Genomic DNA, 16,903 nt, shown 5'->3' on the forward strand with positions numbered 1-16,903 from the left:
TTAAATGTGCAGTAGTTCGACTTTAGTTGTAGATACATTATGTGTTTTTGTTTAGCTAATACACAAGGTTGAGACGGCTGTACTGTACACAAATAGTCAAGATAGTAAAATTGAAATACAATCGAAGCACACCCAGTGGTTAATAATACTTTGCACAAAATCACCATTGACCTAGATTTATCTGTCCACAGTTTACAGGCAAGAAGCAGGACAGGTGTCATCCATGAAAAACGTCCACAACCAACACAAACCATCAATGATGAATCAGATTAACAGTCCTGGAATGTTCTGGTTGTGTGTTTGTTTGTGCTTGTAGCTGAGATAACCGCTGGATGACAGGACACCGATAATGAAAACACAATAAACAGCAGTGCAAATACAAAGAGAAGATTAAACAGTGACATTATATCAAATTCACACATGCAACATTCCTATCAGTTAACAACAAGGTTTCCCAATTTACAGAGGTAGTTTATATATTACTGAATGGATATAATCTGAAAAGTGGGTTTTTAAACAGTAAGGCTTAAATAGGATACATAATCAAGCTCAGTCTTTATTTCCAGCTGTATTTTGAAAGGTTTGGTAAGCCTAAAGGTTATAAAGAGATTCAGAGAGCTTAAACTCAATAGAATCCAATTATTCTGCCTTTAGCTGGTAAAAACAAGCTCATCTCAGATTCAAGAACTGGAAAATAGATTTGATCATGAGACTAATGTCATGTTAGATTATGTAATACTTATGTGTGTTGCAATTCTTTCGAAACAGTTTTTAGATTTATGCCTGTTTTTACAAATAGTGGGACAGTACCCAGTACATTCCTTTAATGCATTTGGTTTGTCAAACAAGATTTAACATCATAATATAATTGTAAAGTAAAGCATTCTTCTATAATTAAGTCATTTTAATAAAGCTAGCATCAGTTTATAACCTCTCTACGGTCTCTGGTACAGGTTATTGTATTTAAAGTGTCCACGCTCTTTAACATCCTTTGACTGTGCATCATCACATTCATTTGATAAAACTGTCAAACGTAAACACTCAAGTGAGTATGTAAACCAAAACGTGTCATATGTAAAAATCTGCTGGATGACACCCATGACCGTGATGTAACTGTGATGTCAGAGTGTCATGTGATCACACAGGCTTTTGGTTTCACTGCAGCATCTAAATCTCACGGTGTCCAGTGAATGTGGCTCTCAGCTTAAAATCAAGGCGTTGATGTGGTAAGAAAATGAATTTAGGGGTCAAGAGGTCAAAGTTTTAGAGACCTGGGCAGTTAAATAGATACAAGTGGCCGATCACGGCTCCATCTGCTAATGTTGAATCCTGAAGCACTACCACTATAGTCCATCTGTAACATACAACAGCATTCACAACAGTGTAATGAGACACTTGATTTTGTTTAAAGGGACACTCCACTTTTTTTTGAAAATATAATTTTCCAGCTTTGGTAAAAATTATATCACGCAATGCCCGAAAATAGGGGACTATTTTCGGGAACTGCGTAATATCACTTAACCTCCTGCAGTCATGTTACAGCAACAAAGTCATTGATTATTATGCCAGAATGAGAGTATAGTTCATAACCATATCTGCCTAAATCACAACTTTTAATTTTCCGTCGGCCTTAGTACACGATGTAACTACAGAAGATTACAAAACAGTAAAAATCTAATGTTTACCTCTAGGGGAGCTGGAAAATTATCATATTTTCAAAAAAAGTGGAGTGTCCCCTTAATGTTTGTGACCCTGTCTGTGAAAGTCTCATAATGATAAGTGGAGGAGCATCAGAGTTTGACATGATTTTACTTAGTCAACATTTAGATATTTTCACAGAATGTTCTTTACATTATCAAAGATGAGTTTATAGAAAACCGCAAATCACTAAAAAATTACTTTAGCTCCGCGTTCACAGGCAGGGTCATATTTATCTATGTGTCCTTCATTTCATCAGAAAAGAAAAAAATTCATTTCATAGAGAGAGAGTGTTAAAAATGTTAGCGTAATTTGACATCAGCACATTATAATCTTTCATTAGAGCTGTATGAGGTTAGCCCACCTGTAGGCTGGTGGGACCCGGGGTGTTTAGTTCTTAGTAGGGTGGTGGCACTGAGGCAGGAGGCTACTGACTATCTGTAAGAGATTGAGAGATTAGTCCTACCTACAGCCAGGGGTGGTAAAAAGCAGTGAAATGACAAACTTCCGCCTAATCGTTCATTAGGATTATTGAATCCCAAAAAAATATACCAAGGGCACCTTTATAGGGTACTATACTCTAAAAATGCTGGGTTCATTTTTCTTTTTTTGAGCGTCTAAGTTACATAAAAATCAACATAATAACAAATTTCAATACAATACAAGAAAGCAGAAGGAAATGAAAAATAAATAGAAAGTTATTTTGAACTCAGCGTTGGGTCAAAAAGGTAAGAACCCAACCCAAGTTGTTTAAACTCATTGCTGGGTCAAATATAAACATTTTCTGGGTTAATTTAACCCAGCAGCTGCAGATGACTCCGGTCCGGATCCGCACCAAAGTCAGCAGCTCTGTTGCGGATCTGGTGCAGATTTGGCCTGGAGTCATCTGCCGTCCTTTTTTCAGCTCAGCATTTTTAGAGTATACTCGGTTGTTTTTCAAATTATTTATCGAATGTGCTTTTGGCCAATATTGTTCACAACCTTGCAACTGCACTGTAAAAAATAGCTTGTTGCACTTAAACTTGTTAGTTTAATCAACTTGAAATTACAATGAATTTAAACTTTTTTGACTAGTAAGAAGGGGCTATAAATCAGGGCGGGGCTATATATCAGAGGGGATTGTCATGCACATCTCATCAGTGTAGCCGGTTCTGTGATTAGTAGTAAATCACCACCACTTGTTTTCAGATAGAGCGGCATTTACTACACAAAGCCATACTTCACTGACAATCGGGGCAATTTCACATTCATTATCCTGAAATAATTGCCTGCGATAATAAAAGTTATAATGCCTATAGCTGAAAACAAGTGATGGTGATTTACTTTTAACAGTGTTCCCACACCTTAGTTAACTTCAAATACTTTCAAGGACTTTCCAGGTCCAATACCCTCAAATTCAAGGACTAAATGTTGGGACACATTTCAAGTGAGAGCAAGGTTACATCGTTTTACCTTTTAAGATACATTGTTACAGTTCCCTTTGAAGGGAACTCGCGCTGCGTCACTGCTGTGACACTTTGAGGACGCCTCCAGGGGTAAGTGCGTCTAAATGTGTATATCAAATTCAACCAATGGTGAGGCTTAACGACAAAGACAGGGTGACGCGGGAGTCAGGAAGTATATCGCTATCTGAAATATTGCCAAAGACGGCGTTAAAGGGACACAGGAAGTATGGCAAGGGAGACGCAGCGTCTCGTTCCCTTCTCAGGGAACAACAGTTACATAAATAACCCGAGACGTTTTCATGTGTTAAACACAAGTATGCAAAAAAGCATTTTGGTATGAATCAACATTCGTATACAGAAGATATAAGCATTTAAAGCAAACAGTTTAGCACATGTGCTTAAAAAGTCTAGAATTTTTATATTATCCTACACTACACAGGGAATAATATGGATTTTTTTTCAGGAAACTTCTTGCATAAAATAGATTCAAGCACTTTCAATGACCTGTATCTATGTATGTATATTTTCAAAAACTTCAGGGCCTTGAATTTTCCCTCCCAGATTCACAAACTTTCAAGGATTTCAAGGACCCGTGGGAACCCTGTTTTAATCACGGAATCAGCCCCACGGACGAGATGCGCATGACAATCCTCTCCGATACATCGCCCAGCCCCACTAAATTATAAAAAATGAAGGTGAACTAGCTTAAGTTATTTCAACTTTATTTTTTATAATTTATAGCAACTCCTCACTAGGCACGAAAATGGGGATTTATTGTATTTTCAAGTTGATCAAACATAAAAAATTCGGCGCAACAAGGAATTTTTGTAACACTTAAAGGGATAGTTCAAAATTCTGTCATTCACCCACTCTCAGGTTGCCACAAACCTGCACAAATTCACTTGATGAACACGAAGACACCCCGAGGCATGTTCGTAACCAAACCCTATTGAAAAAAATACCATGGAAGTCAATGGGGCCTCTGGTCGGATTGGTTACAAACATGCCTCAAAACACCCCCGTGTTCATCAAAACAAATACATTTTTACAGGTTTGCAACAATACGAAAGCCAGTAAACGATGACAGAATTTTTATTTTAGGGTGAACTATCCCTTTAAATGATGATGATTTAGAATTAAGCTTGACTTACCTCACAAAGAGGAGAGTATTGAAGATCATCCTGCAGATCTATCACGAAACTATTCACCAGTCTACTATTGTGTGTTATAAAGAGCTCAATGAAATGCTTTATCATTGAATGTTGATAAGCTTAAATGTATGCAACAATGCAAGTTAATGTAAATCCAAAAACTACAAAGCAGACTTCATAAATGCAGTTCATTTATACCTTAATTTATGTACAGAAGAATATACAACATGTCACCGTCTAAGTAACAACAGATATATACAGCGGTGTACTGTACCCTCTGTACCGTATACACATGCATATGACAGGATACATGTACATTCAATATAAACACATTAACAGTCTCAGAAACCTTTTACATTGTGTTGCATGTGCACAAAGTGGTTGTTTATTTACAGTAGCACACAGTAGAAACATTCATCAAAGACTCATAGTGCAGATGGTCGGAGCGTGACGCGATGGAGAAATGATAGAGGAAGTAGAAATGAAACAAGCTGGAAGCATTTGACAGGTCAGTCACAATAAGAAGGTGGAATTTGGGTTGATTTGGAGGTCTGAAAAGGTCATGATCGTGTGCGAGGTAAACAGAGAGGAGGTTTCACAAGGTTTCTGTCCTGTGTTGAAAGACATGTGGGATAGATCATACGGTAAGCTTCCCCTAAACCTTTTTCATCTGAACACATACTTATAGACACCCTTTAATATGAACCAAAACGAATGCCAATCAAATGTAGATTTGACGTCCTACAGTGCTGAAAAAACATCAATTATGCTCTTATAAACTGCGATCAGTGTCTGGCGCCCGCAACTAAAGCTACCGTCTATTTATTATTAAATTATTATTTTCTTTAGATTTTTACTACTGGAGAAAAAAATGCATTAATTGCTTTCCACACAACGTTATGCAACACTAAAGCTTGTGTGAGTATTAATGAAGTACATTTGGCAGAATTTAAATATTAAATGGGGCCAGGATTGCGTCATTGTACAAGTGCAGTGGCAATGGAAGCTAAGTTTTATCATCTTCATAAAAAAAAATTACAATTACATTTGCATGTTTTCTCTACACGTCGGAAATAAATGACAAAATCCATCACTGCAATTGTAAAATAACTTAAAGGTATTTAAGAGAAACAGCATGCGGGGAAATGATCGGGGGGTTGAGGGTTTGATACCCGTCAAATGCTTCTGGCTTTAGGAAGGTTTATGTGAAGAACTGTGTATGTTTGTGTCTTTGGCGCTGTAGTATAGATGTTTAATGGAAAGACACAGAATAAGATATGGAGGTCAGGCACCTCTCTGGAAGTGCTTTGACACTTCGGGGCATCTTATTTGGCTGTACGTTCTGGAGTTTAGCCCAAGTGTTTAAAAATAAAATTAAAGACACAACAAGCAAACAAAACAAAAAAAGGGGGAAGAAACAATATTATAAATGATAAAATGATCCTGGTGTGTACTGTATGTACTCACATGACATGTGCTGTAAATAAATGTGATTTTCCCAGATCACGCTAATAATAATGAATGATATTCCCTGAGAGAGAGAGAGAGACATCTAGACTTTTGCATCACATCATTATTAACACATTCACCATCATCATGACTCACATTATCTGAATCAACTTCTCAACATCTGAATCAGGCTGATTTGTACATTTAAACCTTCAGACGAGCAATGATTAGTGCACATTCATGTTACGTGGCCCATCATTTGTACTGTTTATCCACTAGATGGCACTGTGACAAAATAAAATATGGCAATGTTCAGATTGGCACACTTATACTCTTTCTGCAGTGTGCAGAAAATGAGCAGTGTGGAATATATATATATATCCCACAAAATTTGGGTTACAAATGCATAATACCACGTTTAATATTTGCAGGATGATATCTGGACGCTCGTTGCCAAAGTATTTAATTAAATACTTATTATTGAATAATAAATAGCTTCACACAAAAAATAGCATGTCATGTGCAGAACATGGGCGTCGGAAAAAAATGTGGGTGGGTAAGTCCAAAACATTCACATGCCATTTTCTTGTATTCTGGTGCCTTTTAAAAAGAAAACACTCCACTTTTTTTGAAAATAAGCTCATTTTTCAGCTCCCATAGAGCAAAACACTTGACCTCCACCATTCCGGAATCCACTCAGCCGATCTCCAGGTCTGGCGGTACCAGTCCCAGCATAGCTTAGCACAATCCACTGAATCTGATTGGACCATTAGCATCGCGCCAAAAAATAACCAAAGAGTTTTGATATTTTTCCTATTTGAAACTTGGCTCTTCTGTAGTTACATCGTGTACTAGGACCGACAGAAAATTAAAAGTTGCGATTTTCTAGGCAGATATTGCAGGAACTATACTCTCGTTCTGGTGTAATAATCAAGGACTTTGCTGCTGTAACATGGCTGCAGCAGGCGCAATGACACTACGCAGCGCCCGAAAGTAGTCCCCTTGGTAACTTTCAATAGCAGGGGACTATTTTTCAGGGGCTGCGTAATCATCACGCAACATCAGCAAAGTCCTTGATTATTACGCCTAGCTATATCGGCCTAGAAAATCATAACTTTTAATTTTCTGTCAGTTTTAGTACACGATGCAACTACAAAAGAATCAAGCTTCAAATAGGAAAAATATCAAAACTCCTTGGCTATTTCCAGCGCAATGCCAATGGTCCAATCAGATTCAATGAATTATGCCAAGCCATGCCAAAAGTGGTACCGCCAGACCCAGAGATCAACCGAACGGATTCCAAAACGGCAAAAATCCAATATTCAACTCCAGGGGAACTGGAAAATGAGCACACCTTCAAAAAAGTAGAGTCTCCCTTCAAAGCAACACTAAAGAGTTTTTGCTCTTTGCTCCCCCTACAGGCTGGAAGCGGAATTGTCCATTACCCCTGTCGTAAATAATACTACTGCAGCAAAGTTGGCTCTGATTGGATTGTAGGTCTGCCGTAAAGCAAGTTTTTGTAGTTTTCACTCGAACTACAGGACCGCGACCAGACGGTTGGAAACTTCTTAAGTGCTGTTTTTGCCGATAGAGGGCTGCAAAGTGAATGTGAAAGTGCCGCTCACCCTGTTTCGAGTGGATGAACGACTAAAACTTTTTTGGAAATGTTATTTTAAGGTAAAAAAAACTGCTTTAAACAACTGCTTTTATAGCCTAAAAGCTTTGTTTACCTTGTTGTTTTGTGGTTGGGCAGCAGGCGAAAGTAGTAAAAAAATGAAATGGAGTTTCATTTATGGACTCTAAAAGTGCGAAATGGAATAGATTTAAAAAAGGCAGCAGCGTGGAAGTCAAGGTTGCAGCTAAAACGCGGAACGTTAAATTTTTCAAGGCATTCCTCAACAGACTTATGCGCTGGTTTCAACGCCCATGGTGCAGAATATCCACCACAGTAGATGAAATAGTATGCTAGTTTTCCAATCTGAACACAGCCACTGACAAGGCAAATTAAACCGAAATGATGTTGAGAAAAGGGTGTTGTTGCATATCAACCCCTTTAAAATTATGCTAAGTAAACTTGGAAGTCATTTTTCGTTTATCATTGCTTTATAAGCAACATAATGGCTGATATGCTTTGCATTCTTTAGTGTAAAATGACTGAAAATGTTTGCGCTGTGTCTTTCTTGTGACATATGAACACATTCGCTGTGAGACACACCAACAATCTGCAACTCCAATCTGTCAACTTCCAGTTGAAATTGTCTACAAGTTTCTGTCTGTAAAGTCCACATGCAGCCATATAAATGACAGAGAGTTTGCCAGAACAGTGTCCTGAGAACTGATCAACAGTCTCGTGTGAAGAAGGCCGGGTCGCTTGTGCTCCAGTAAATCCCTGAGTAAAAAAACATTCAAACACAGGAACCAGAAAGCAGAAAACCAGTGTGTCCTCCTCTCTGTGTCACCCGCCGGGTGTCAGTACCGGGGATGATGAGAGCTGTAGGTTCTGGGATACAGCGGGTTGTAGGAAGGAGATGGGGGCGTGTATCGAGAGGTGGGGCGCGTCAGGTGGCTAGGAAGGGGGCGAGATTGGGAGGAGCTCCACATGGAGCGGCGACTGGCCGAAAAGGGCGAGTGATAGGGCGTGGAAGGGGCGGAGCCTGGGGAATAGTGCGACTCGCTGGCATAACGACGGGCCAGGATGGAGGAATGAGTAGGCAGTCGCGTGTAGTCCGCACTGATAGAGTGCGGCTCGACAACATACGCCCGGACTCCCATCGTCCAGTGGGAGATGCTCTGGCGATAGGGCGTGGTCGGGGGGGTCCAAGTGGATGAGGAGGAAGCGGGGGACGATGGGGCCTCCAATGAGGGCGGACTGTTAGGGGCGGAGGGTTGCGTGGGAGTGAAGCTGGGTGTATTCTGAGTGGTGGGTGAGGTAATGGCAGCCGCCGCCGTAAGCACCTCAGTTATTGTCATGGGTGTGTCGGGAAGGGGCGGAACTCGGCTTGCACTTACTTTGGGCGTGGTGTTCCTTAATCTGGCCGTCTTGGTCACGCGGGGGCGGTGAGACTGCTCTTGGTCGAACTCCAGGTCCTCTAGTTTCTGGGTAAGAGCGAGTTTTTGTTGGATGGCCATGCGAAGGAGAGAATTCAACGTCTTTTTCTCGTCTTCGGCCGCTGCGAGTTGTCTCTGCATCTCGTCGAGCTGAGTTACGTACTCGTCGCACCTAATCAGAGAAAAATAAGCATTTTAATATTCGCTGTGGATGTTTTCAGGAGCCTTTCATAGCAAGAACCCTGTTCAAAACTGTGTAAAGCAGTGTTGGTGTGGTGTATATTGCTTACCGTGTTGCAAACATGGCTCTTAGAGAAGAGAAGGTGGCCGCGTCCTCTTTAAGAGCCTTCAGTTCGTTCCTCAGTTTCATCATGGTCTCAGTCACCATAGTCTTCTCATTCTCATACTTACTTTTCAGGTTGGCCAGTGCGATCTCAGCTGTCTGTAAAACACCAGAGACTGTTATACAACAGTTTCTTCTGATTTGATTATATCAGTAGTAAGTCAAATAATATAGATCACAAAAATCCATTATGGATATGGATGGTAAAGGTTTTCTTGAGTTAAAGGGATAGCTCACCCAAAAATGATATTAAACCCATGATTTACTCACCTTCAAGCCTTCAAAGACGCATATGTCCATATTTTTGAGACAAACACATTTTCAATTATTTTAGAAAATGTCATTGATCTTTTAGTTTTTAAAATTCAAGGATATGGGGTCCACCTCCTTCAAGTCCAAAAAAGGGGGTGATCTGTGTGGTTTTGTCATAGAAATATCCATATTTAAAACTTTATAAACGAAAATAACTAGTTTCTGGTAACGCCGCCATCTTAGATGTCTCTGTATTCAGGAGAGAGTATCAGCCTAGTGTACGCACATTTCTTAGTGACGTATGACAAATGCGGAGGGGGGAGGCACAGAGCAGCAGCAGAGACACCTCCGTAAACTGCGTATGCTCTCATTTGAATGCAGAGGCTAGGGCTGTCACTTTTCGTTCGAAAATCGATTGCACAATCGATCGGACCAACCAAAAAGAGTTTCGAAAACGAAAATAGGCAATCGATTTTAACCAAATATGTACACTATTAATTTTAAAAGAATTAAACAGTTAAAAATATAGATGTAACAAAACTCACAAGCAAACAGAAAAAGAAAATAAAGAATTACGAAAGTGCATTAGGTGTGCGAAAGCTAGACAGAAAATACCCAGCAATTTTACGCACCTATAGTTTCACGCTTTCAATCGCTGCATCTATTGTTTTGCAAAGAAAATGGAGGACAACGTCAATAAACCTGTGCAACACGAGAGAGCGTCGAAATTGTGACCTTACAAGAGATGATGAGTTATGACAAGGAGCCACCCTTGCGAGCTGACAGCGACCCGCTTTTGTGATGGAAGATTGGCAGTACGAAATACGCAGCTGGCAACGAAGTACCCGAGTTTCCCTGGGACATCAGAGCGGTCGGAGTGCGTCTTCTCAACAGATGGACATAAAGTGAATGAAAAGCGCTCTGCTCTTGACCCCTAAAATGTTGATCGACTTGTTTTCCTGACCAATAATCTGTAATGGCCCTAGTCTTTTTGCGCATTTCATTATGCCTGCCTAGTGCCGCCTAATAAGTGTCGGTTACGTTTAATAAAAAAAATACACAGCATGTTCTCAACTTCAAGTAAGTCTATTTAAAGTTTCATTTCTGAACAGTTGTTTGAAATGGATCGAATCATTATTTAAAATAATTTTTGAATTGCCTAAATCATAAAAGCAGCCGGTTGAAGCCTGCAGTAATGTTTTTCATTTAAGGCAGCAGTCCACTCTGCATATTTTTTTTAGAGAATGTTGCACTACTGTTGCTGTTTTTTATTCTGCACGAAACTTAATGACAATGAATAAGAAATATTGCTGACTTGTGCGTTTCAGGCGCTCTCTTTACATTTGTCTGTTATTTGGCGTTGAAAATGGAAACGTCTTTTACTTGGAAAATCGATTTTACAATCGATTCAATGAACACTTATATATTAAAAATCGAAAATAATTTTTTCACAAAAGTGACAGCCCTAGCAGAGGCATCTAAGATGGTGACATTACTGGAAACTAGTTATTTTCTAAGGGTGTCACGATTTTAAATTAAAATCGATCGGAATTAAGTCACAACCTCGGACTTCGTATTAAAAAATTGAATCGTCGATGCTGCCACGACCCCATGTCACGTCCGGTCGGCTTGCCAAGCGAAAAAAAACATGTATTGAATGCTGCAAGTAAACCTCCTCTAACTTAGCTAGCTACAGCCAGTCAAAAGATAACATGGCAGATGCAGGAGACACCACGCAAGCTGCTCTTTACACTGGAAACAAAAAACAGCAAGCGCCTCATGCCTTCAGCTGAACTCAATCAGAACAGAGCATGCCCTTGCTTCTTTTTGTCCATCAATCAAGTGACTTTTCATAAATGAGTAACAAATAAATAAATGCGTAAACTACTGCCACCACCCCCATACTATCGTGTATCTGCGATATCACAGGCTGGCAATAGGACAATCTCAAAATGGGCCATATTGCCCAACACTAGAGTACATGATGACAGAATTTTTGGGTGAACTATCCCTTTAAGTTTATTGAATTAGGTTGAACCTTGAGTTTATTTTTCTTACCCCACAGTCAAATATTTTTTACCTGTTTTAACCATCAACTTTATATGCTTGAAAGCAAGACAAAAATACTACGTCATTCATTCTGCAGTGTAATAAGAGTCCTGTTTAATATGCTGATATTGATTCACGGGATATATTCTGAGGGTAATTGCTCCGGTTTAAATGTCTAATATAGGAACATCTTTTTAAATGCATAATGCAACTCTATTGCACTTCATTCAGGAAACCGACACAGTCAACTGGACTTTAACTGTACTTATGTTCTATGTGTTGGACACAATAATGGATACAGTAATTACACTGCGGCCCGGCCGGTACAACACACCACAGTTGTCTTGTATGTGATCTATAAATTGTAACATCTATTAATCATCTCACGCTTATATCACGAGAACAAAGATCCAGCAAATAAAACTGTCACTTTTAATCAAAATGCATGAATCTTGCTGGCCACCGACTTTTAATTTATTGAGTGGCAACTATACTAGATACCCACGAGCAAAACAGGACTTGTCAGTGCCTGTCAAAAAATGTTTTGCCTTTATTTGATAGATATTAATGTAATGAGGGGAGAGGGAAGTATAGGGTGGACAGAACCGGCCGCTGAAAGTACATCTGCACTGTATGCCGGAGCACTACCGACTACATCATTGGCTCTGTTGTCTTTTTTTTGGTTGCTTTACATGTCTGTCAATGAACATGTCACATGCAAAGTGAGCCAGACTTAAAGGAATAGTCTACTCATTTTCAATATTAAAATATGTTATTACCTTAACTAAGAATTGTTGATACATCCCTCTATCATCTGTGTGCGTGCACGTAAGCGCTGGAGCGCGCTGCGACGCTTCGATAGCATTTAGCGTTGCCCCATTCATTCAATGGTACCAATCAGAGATAAAGTTAGAAGTGACCAAACACATCAAAGTTTTTCCTATTTAAGACGAGTAGTTATACGAGCAAGTTTGGTGGTACAAAATAAAACGTATCGCTTTTCTAAGTGGATTTAAAAGAGGAACTATATTTTATGGCGTAATAGCACGAAGTACTCCCAAAAGTGCTATTACGCCATAACATGTAGCTCCTCATTTAAATCCGCTTAGAAAAGCACTACGTTTTATTTTGTACCACCAAACTTGCTCGTATAACTACTCGTCTTAAATAGGAAAAACGTTGATGTGTTTGGTCACTTCTAACTTTATCTCTAAATGGTACCATTGAATGAATGGGGCTAAGCTAAATGCTATCGAAGCGTCGCAGCGCGCTCCAGTGCTTACGTGCACGCACACAGATGATAGAGGGATGTATCAACAATTCTTAGTTAAGGTAATAACATATTTTAATATTGAAAATGAGTAGACTATTCCTCTAATGTGAATGTTCATAAATGTCTGGTAATAGCGACTAATTGGGAAAAGCCAGCGACTTGAAGAGAAACCCAAAAAGGTTTTACCAGGAAAAGAAACATCTAAAGAGCAACGCTAATGAGAAAGCAGAGAAGTCACTCAGCAAAAGAGCTCCCATGGTTACGCTTTAACAGTCAATACACTTAGTCTACATAGAGATCGATAGATTGCTGGGTAATAAATAGAGCTGATTATCCTACCTGCTTGTTGGCTTTGAGCACAAGGCGTAAGGTTGCGACCTGCTCCCTCTTTGCGTTCAAAAGCGCTTTGAGTTTCAGAATCTCCTCCATGCAGGCCTCCTTATCCTTGTCCATCAACGGGGCGAGCTCGCTGGCGGCTGCACGCTGACGGGACAGCTGAAGCGACCGGTCCACCGCTTTCTGAAGATGCTGGATTTGGTCGCGAATGATGGCATTGAGATGGTAGATGTTGGTTGGTTCACGTCGTGGGTCGGTACCCGTGGCCAACTCGGGTGCTGGGGATGAAGATGACGAAGATGAGGAGGCACTAACGACGGGCGAACCCAGCGGCGTACGCACCGGGCTCTGCTCAGCAGTGTGAGGCTCTTTGGATGGCGAGTCAGATGGGCTACGCGACTCGGACGTTGCGGCGTTAATGGCCGCTAATCGGCGCGCCAGGCGTGGCGTCAAAAGCACCCGGTGATCATCTTGGCCCTTGAGGCCAGCGGTGGAAATGCGCGTGGGGGTCCTGCCCTGCCGATAATATTCCAGCGTAACGCGGTTGGGTGTCTCGTTGTTGCACAGGCAGACGTGGTGGTAAAGTTGGGCTAACTCCTCGCTGAACGTTGCCAACTCATCTTGGGCCGTTCCCAGAATTCCATGGGTCTCCAAAGCCGTGCTTTTGGCTGCCTGCAGCTCACGTTCCAGACTGACCACTTTATCCCGGCTCTCCCTGCAGCTGCGTTCCAGTTGAGCCACCTGAGTCTCCAACGCCTGCAGCTGAGCCTGTCCCTGTTCCTCTACCCGCACTCTGGCTTCAACAGATTCGTTATATCTTTCTTTTACCTCCTTAAGCTCCGCATTTAGCCCAACAACCTCCGTCACTGCGACCCTGTACTTGCACTGCAACAACTCCAGACTGGGCCCCTCCTGGTCCCCGGGGACACACGTGGTCACTTCTTCATCCTGCTCATCATCTTTTTCTTTGCTGCTGCGTTGGCGGAGGAGTTTTCGGAATCGCTCCCCCAGGCGATTGGCCCTTTCGTGTTGTTCTGTAAGAGCTCCCTGTGTGTGACGGAGGAGTGTCTGTGACTCCTGCAAACTGTTTACCAGAGATGATCTTTCTCTCTCCACCTGCAACATATAAACAACCTAATGATGGACAGTCTAGACTGGTTTGTGCTGATGCTGGTAGACAATTAAGAGTAAAATCTAGCCGGTCAATTACTTGACTTGTTTATGAAGCTGGTAGGTTTGGTGAGGGAGCTTATCTCATATTGTAATATTTATATACAATTAAATGTTTTCAGATTTAAATAAAGTAATTGTTAAAACATATAATAGTGTAAAAACAGAAAGGATAAAAATAAAGCAGCAGCATTGGCCCATTAGTGTGTTTGTGTTTGTGTGTGTGTGTGTGTGTGTGTGTCGGTCTCATATTTCATCCTGCGACACTGCAGTATCCGACTGTAAACAGAACAACGCCTAAACCAATGCAGCACTGCTTCATTACAGTTTAGCAATAAAACATGCTTATAAATACTAATAAAGATCAAGTGACATAAAAAAGTGATAAAACTAAATGCATGCACATAGGTGTATATATATTTAGCAAGTGGGTGTGGCTGACACATAACCCCGCCCCTTCTCACTGACCTGCTGCAGCTGTTGTTTGAGTTTTTGGATCTCTGGGCCGTTGAGTTCACTGTAGAGGTCAGGGGTCAAAATTTCGCTCTTCCTCAAACCTGTCGACCTGAAGTCGCCGTTCAGCCGGTTGAGAACCGAACCCGTCGCGCCCTGCATCAGATGCCCGTAGCACTTGCTGCCATCTTCACTGCTGGGCGAGGTCGCAGCCGTCGGGGTGGCGCTGCCGCTAGGTGGCGCTGAGCTCAAAGCGATCAGATGAACGCAGCCCGAACTAAAGGCCCCGTCACAGACGGTGAGGTGATGTGCTAATTCCTTCCTCAGAATTTTTTTCTGCTCTCGCTCGTTTTTTAGGGCATCCAGGGCTTCCTCCAACTGGCTCTCAGAGATTTCCTTCAAGCGCAGGGCGTCTTCTAATTGGCTGTTAAGCAGGGCTGTCTCCTCCTCTAAAACTTTGATCTCATGCTTTAAGCCTTCATACTCAACCTAAAACAAAAGAGGCAGAAGAATTTACTTGCAAACTATCGTGAACACGAACAACAAATAACAATTTTCACTTCTGAAAATTGTTTCTAAACGCAGTATAAATGTAAGAAATGTATGGCTGAAACACGTAAAAAAGCCTGTGAACTATTTAGTACTGAATCGTTGAGTTATACCATTAAACAGTTTCCTCATTTCGGGGGTTACTTTTTAGGGGTGGGGTTAAGAGGGTGGCTTGAAGATGCAACAGAGCCACCGAGCATGAGCCCGCCTTTAACACAATCACAATCATCCATTTAGGTTTTAGCGTTTTTTGTATCAGTGCCAACAACGGACACGCCCCTATTGCTAAAGAGCAAAGAATCCTGTTTTCTTAAGATTTTGATAACTTATTTTATTTTCATTCAAATTTGGATGGCTGGTTAATAACCCATTTTCTGTGGTGTGACAAACTAAGAACATAATTAATATCAGGCCATTCAGAAATGCTGCTTTGTTGGCAAAACGCAACAACGATATTGCAGCAAAGTCCTCTAAGTGTCGATCTGCAAAGAGGTTTAACAAATATTTTAGGATATTAACCTAATTTTTGAGCTTTTATTATTACCACCCCTGATATGCCTAGTGTTATGTATATTTTCTCTTATGTATATTCATGTTTGCTGTAAGTTGATTTGTACTATGTCTGCTTTGTTTGATACCTGACTATGGGCCAGATTTACTAACGGTTCAATTTCATTGCTAAAAAACAACATTATTTTGTGTATTTGGTATAATAAAATGTGTTTGTGTGATTAACACTTCACAATAAGATTTGTACTGTCAATACATCATGTGAAAAATCATTGTAGATTGTAAGTTGAAAACTTAATTCTGTGCTGTGCTAACCATCAAATTTGGACTAATACTGTAACATCTATGACTAACAATTTCGTTTTGAACATCACATATAAACTTACACAATGAAATAAACGAGGTCATCAAACGCAACATTTATAATACTTGATTACCTTATCCGTCAACGTGATTTCTCGTTCATGTCTGATTGATGGCCATCAGCGGTTGAGTTAAAAACTACAAATCCCATAATTCCACGTTGCTTCAGAGCGTCATTTAACAACGTAATTTGATGTTATTGTGTTTTGGCGCCATCTAGTGGTAAAAATTCTACGTATTCCACCTTTAACTACATAATTCCTGTAATAACATTTGTGTTATTCTATAATTTTGATGAGTTTACTATTATTTTATAATCTAGGAAAAATATAAATGAATTAAAAAGGAATAACAAAAATAGTCATCGGTTCACACGTATGATATTTAACAATGGTTATTTTACTTTAGATGAATGGGGAAAATAAAAATGGCTGCAAACTGTGGACGTGTCAGTCACAGATAACAGATTTGTTTATTGTAATGAGGACCGATACTGTTGAACTGCCTTCAATGTAAATGCAGGGAACGCTTTCAGATGAATTGCGTGTGCCTGTACCTGATTCTGTTTAAGTGTGGACACCAGTTTCTGTAAAGAGATGTTCTCCTCTTCTAGTTCTGTGTAGTCCTGCAGCATTCTGCCCTCTCTGAATTTATACTCTCTGATCTCCTCTCTCATGCGGCTCCTCTGCAGCTCTAACATATCATTCCTCTGAGAGAGACAGAAACAGAGAAAGAACCAACAATTTAAAGGTACGTCTGATTTCATCGTCCAAGCTTTTCAGAGCTATGAAAATAATCAAATGTTTGGCTTTTG

General features: G+C 40.4%; 1 protein-coding gene across 2 annotated transcripts in view; it reads right to left on the minus strand.

Annotated features, from left to right (window-relative positions):
- Positions 1 to 160: 160 nt before the first annotated feature.
- Positions 161 to 16,903, minus strand: part of LOC129432417 (protein bicaudal D homolog 1) — a 45,864-nt gene continuing 29,121 nt past the window's right edge. Inside the window, exons 3-9 of one of the 2 annotated variants that reach the window (XM_055190832.2) lie at positions 16,646 to 16,798; positions 14,683 to 15,156; positions 13,048 to 14,160; positions 9,082 to 9,233; positions 8,753 to 8,963; positions 2,063 to 2,136; positions 161 to 1,354 (exon numbers count right to left, since the gene is read on the minus strand). In XM_055190832.2, coding sequence (XP_055046807.2) covers positions 2,089 to 2,136; positions 8,753 to 8,963; positions 9,082 to 9,233; positions 13,048 to 14,160; positions 14,683 to 15,156; positions 16,646 to 16,798 — 2,151 coding nt within the window. In that variant the 3' untranslated portion in view covers positions 161 to 1,354; positions 2,063 to 2,088. Of the gene's footprint in view, positions 1,355 to 2,062; positions 2,137 to 7,097; positions 8,964 to 9,081; positions 9,234 to 13,047; positions 14,161 to 14,682; positions 15,157 to 16,645; positions 16,799 to 16,903 lie in introns of those variants that run through there. The other variant, XM_055190830.2, reaches the window with a different exon arrangement.

Source organism: Misgurnus anguillicaudatus, chromosome 1 (assembly GCF_027580225.2).
Source record: "Misgurnus anguillicaudatus chromosome 1, ASM2758022v2, whole genome shotgun sequence".
In the NCBI taxonomy this organism is placed as follows: Eukaryota; Metazoa; Chordata; class Actinopteri; order Cypriniformes; family Cobitidae; genus Misgurnus; species Misgurnus anguillicaudatus.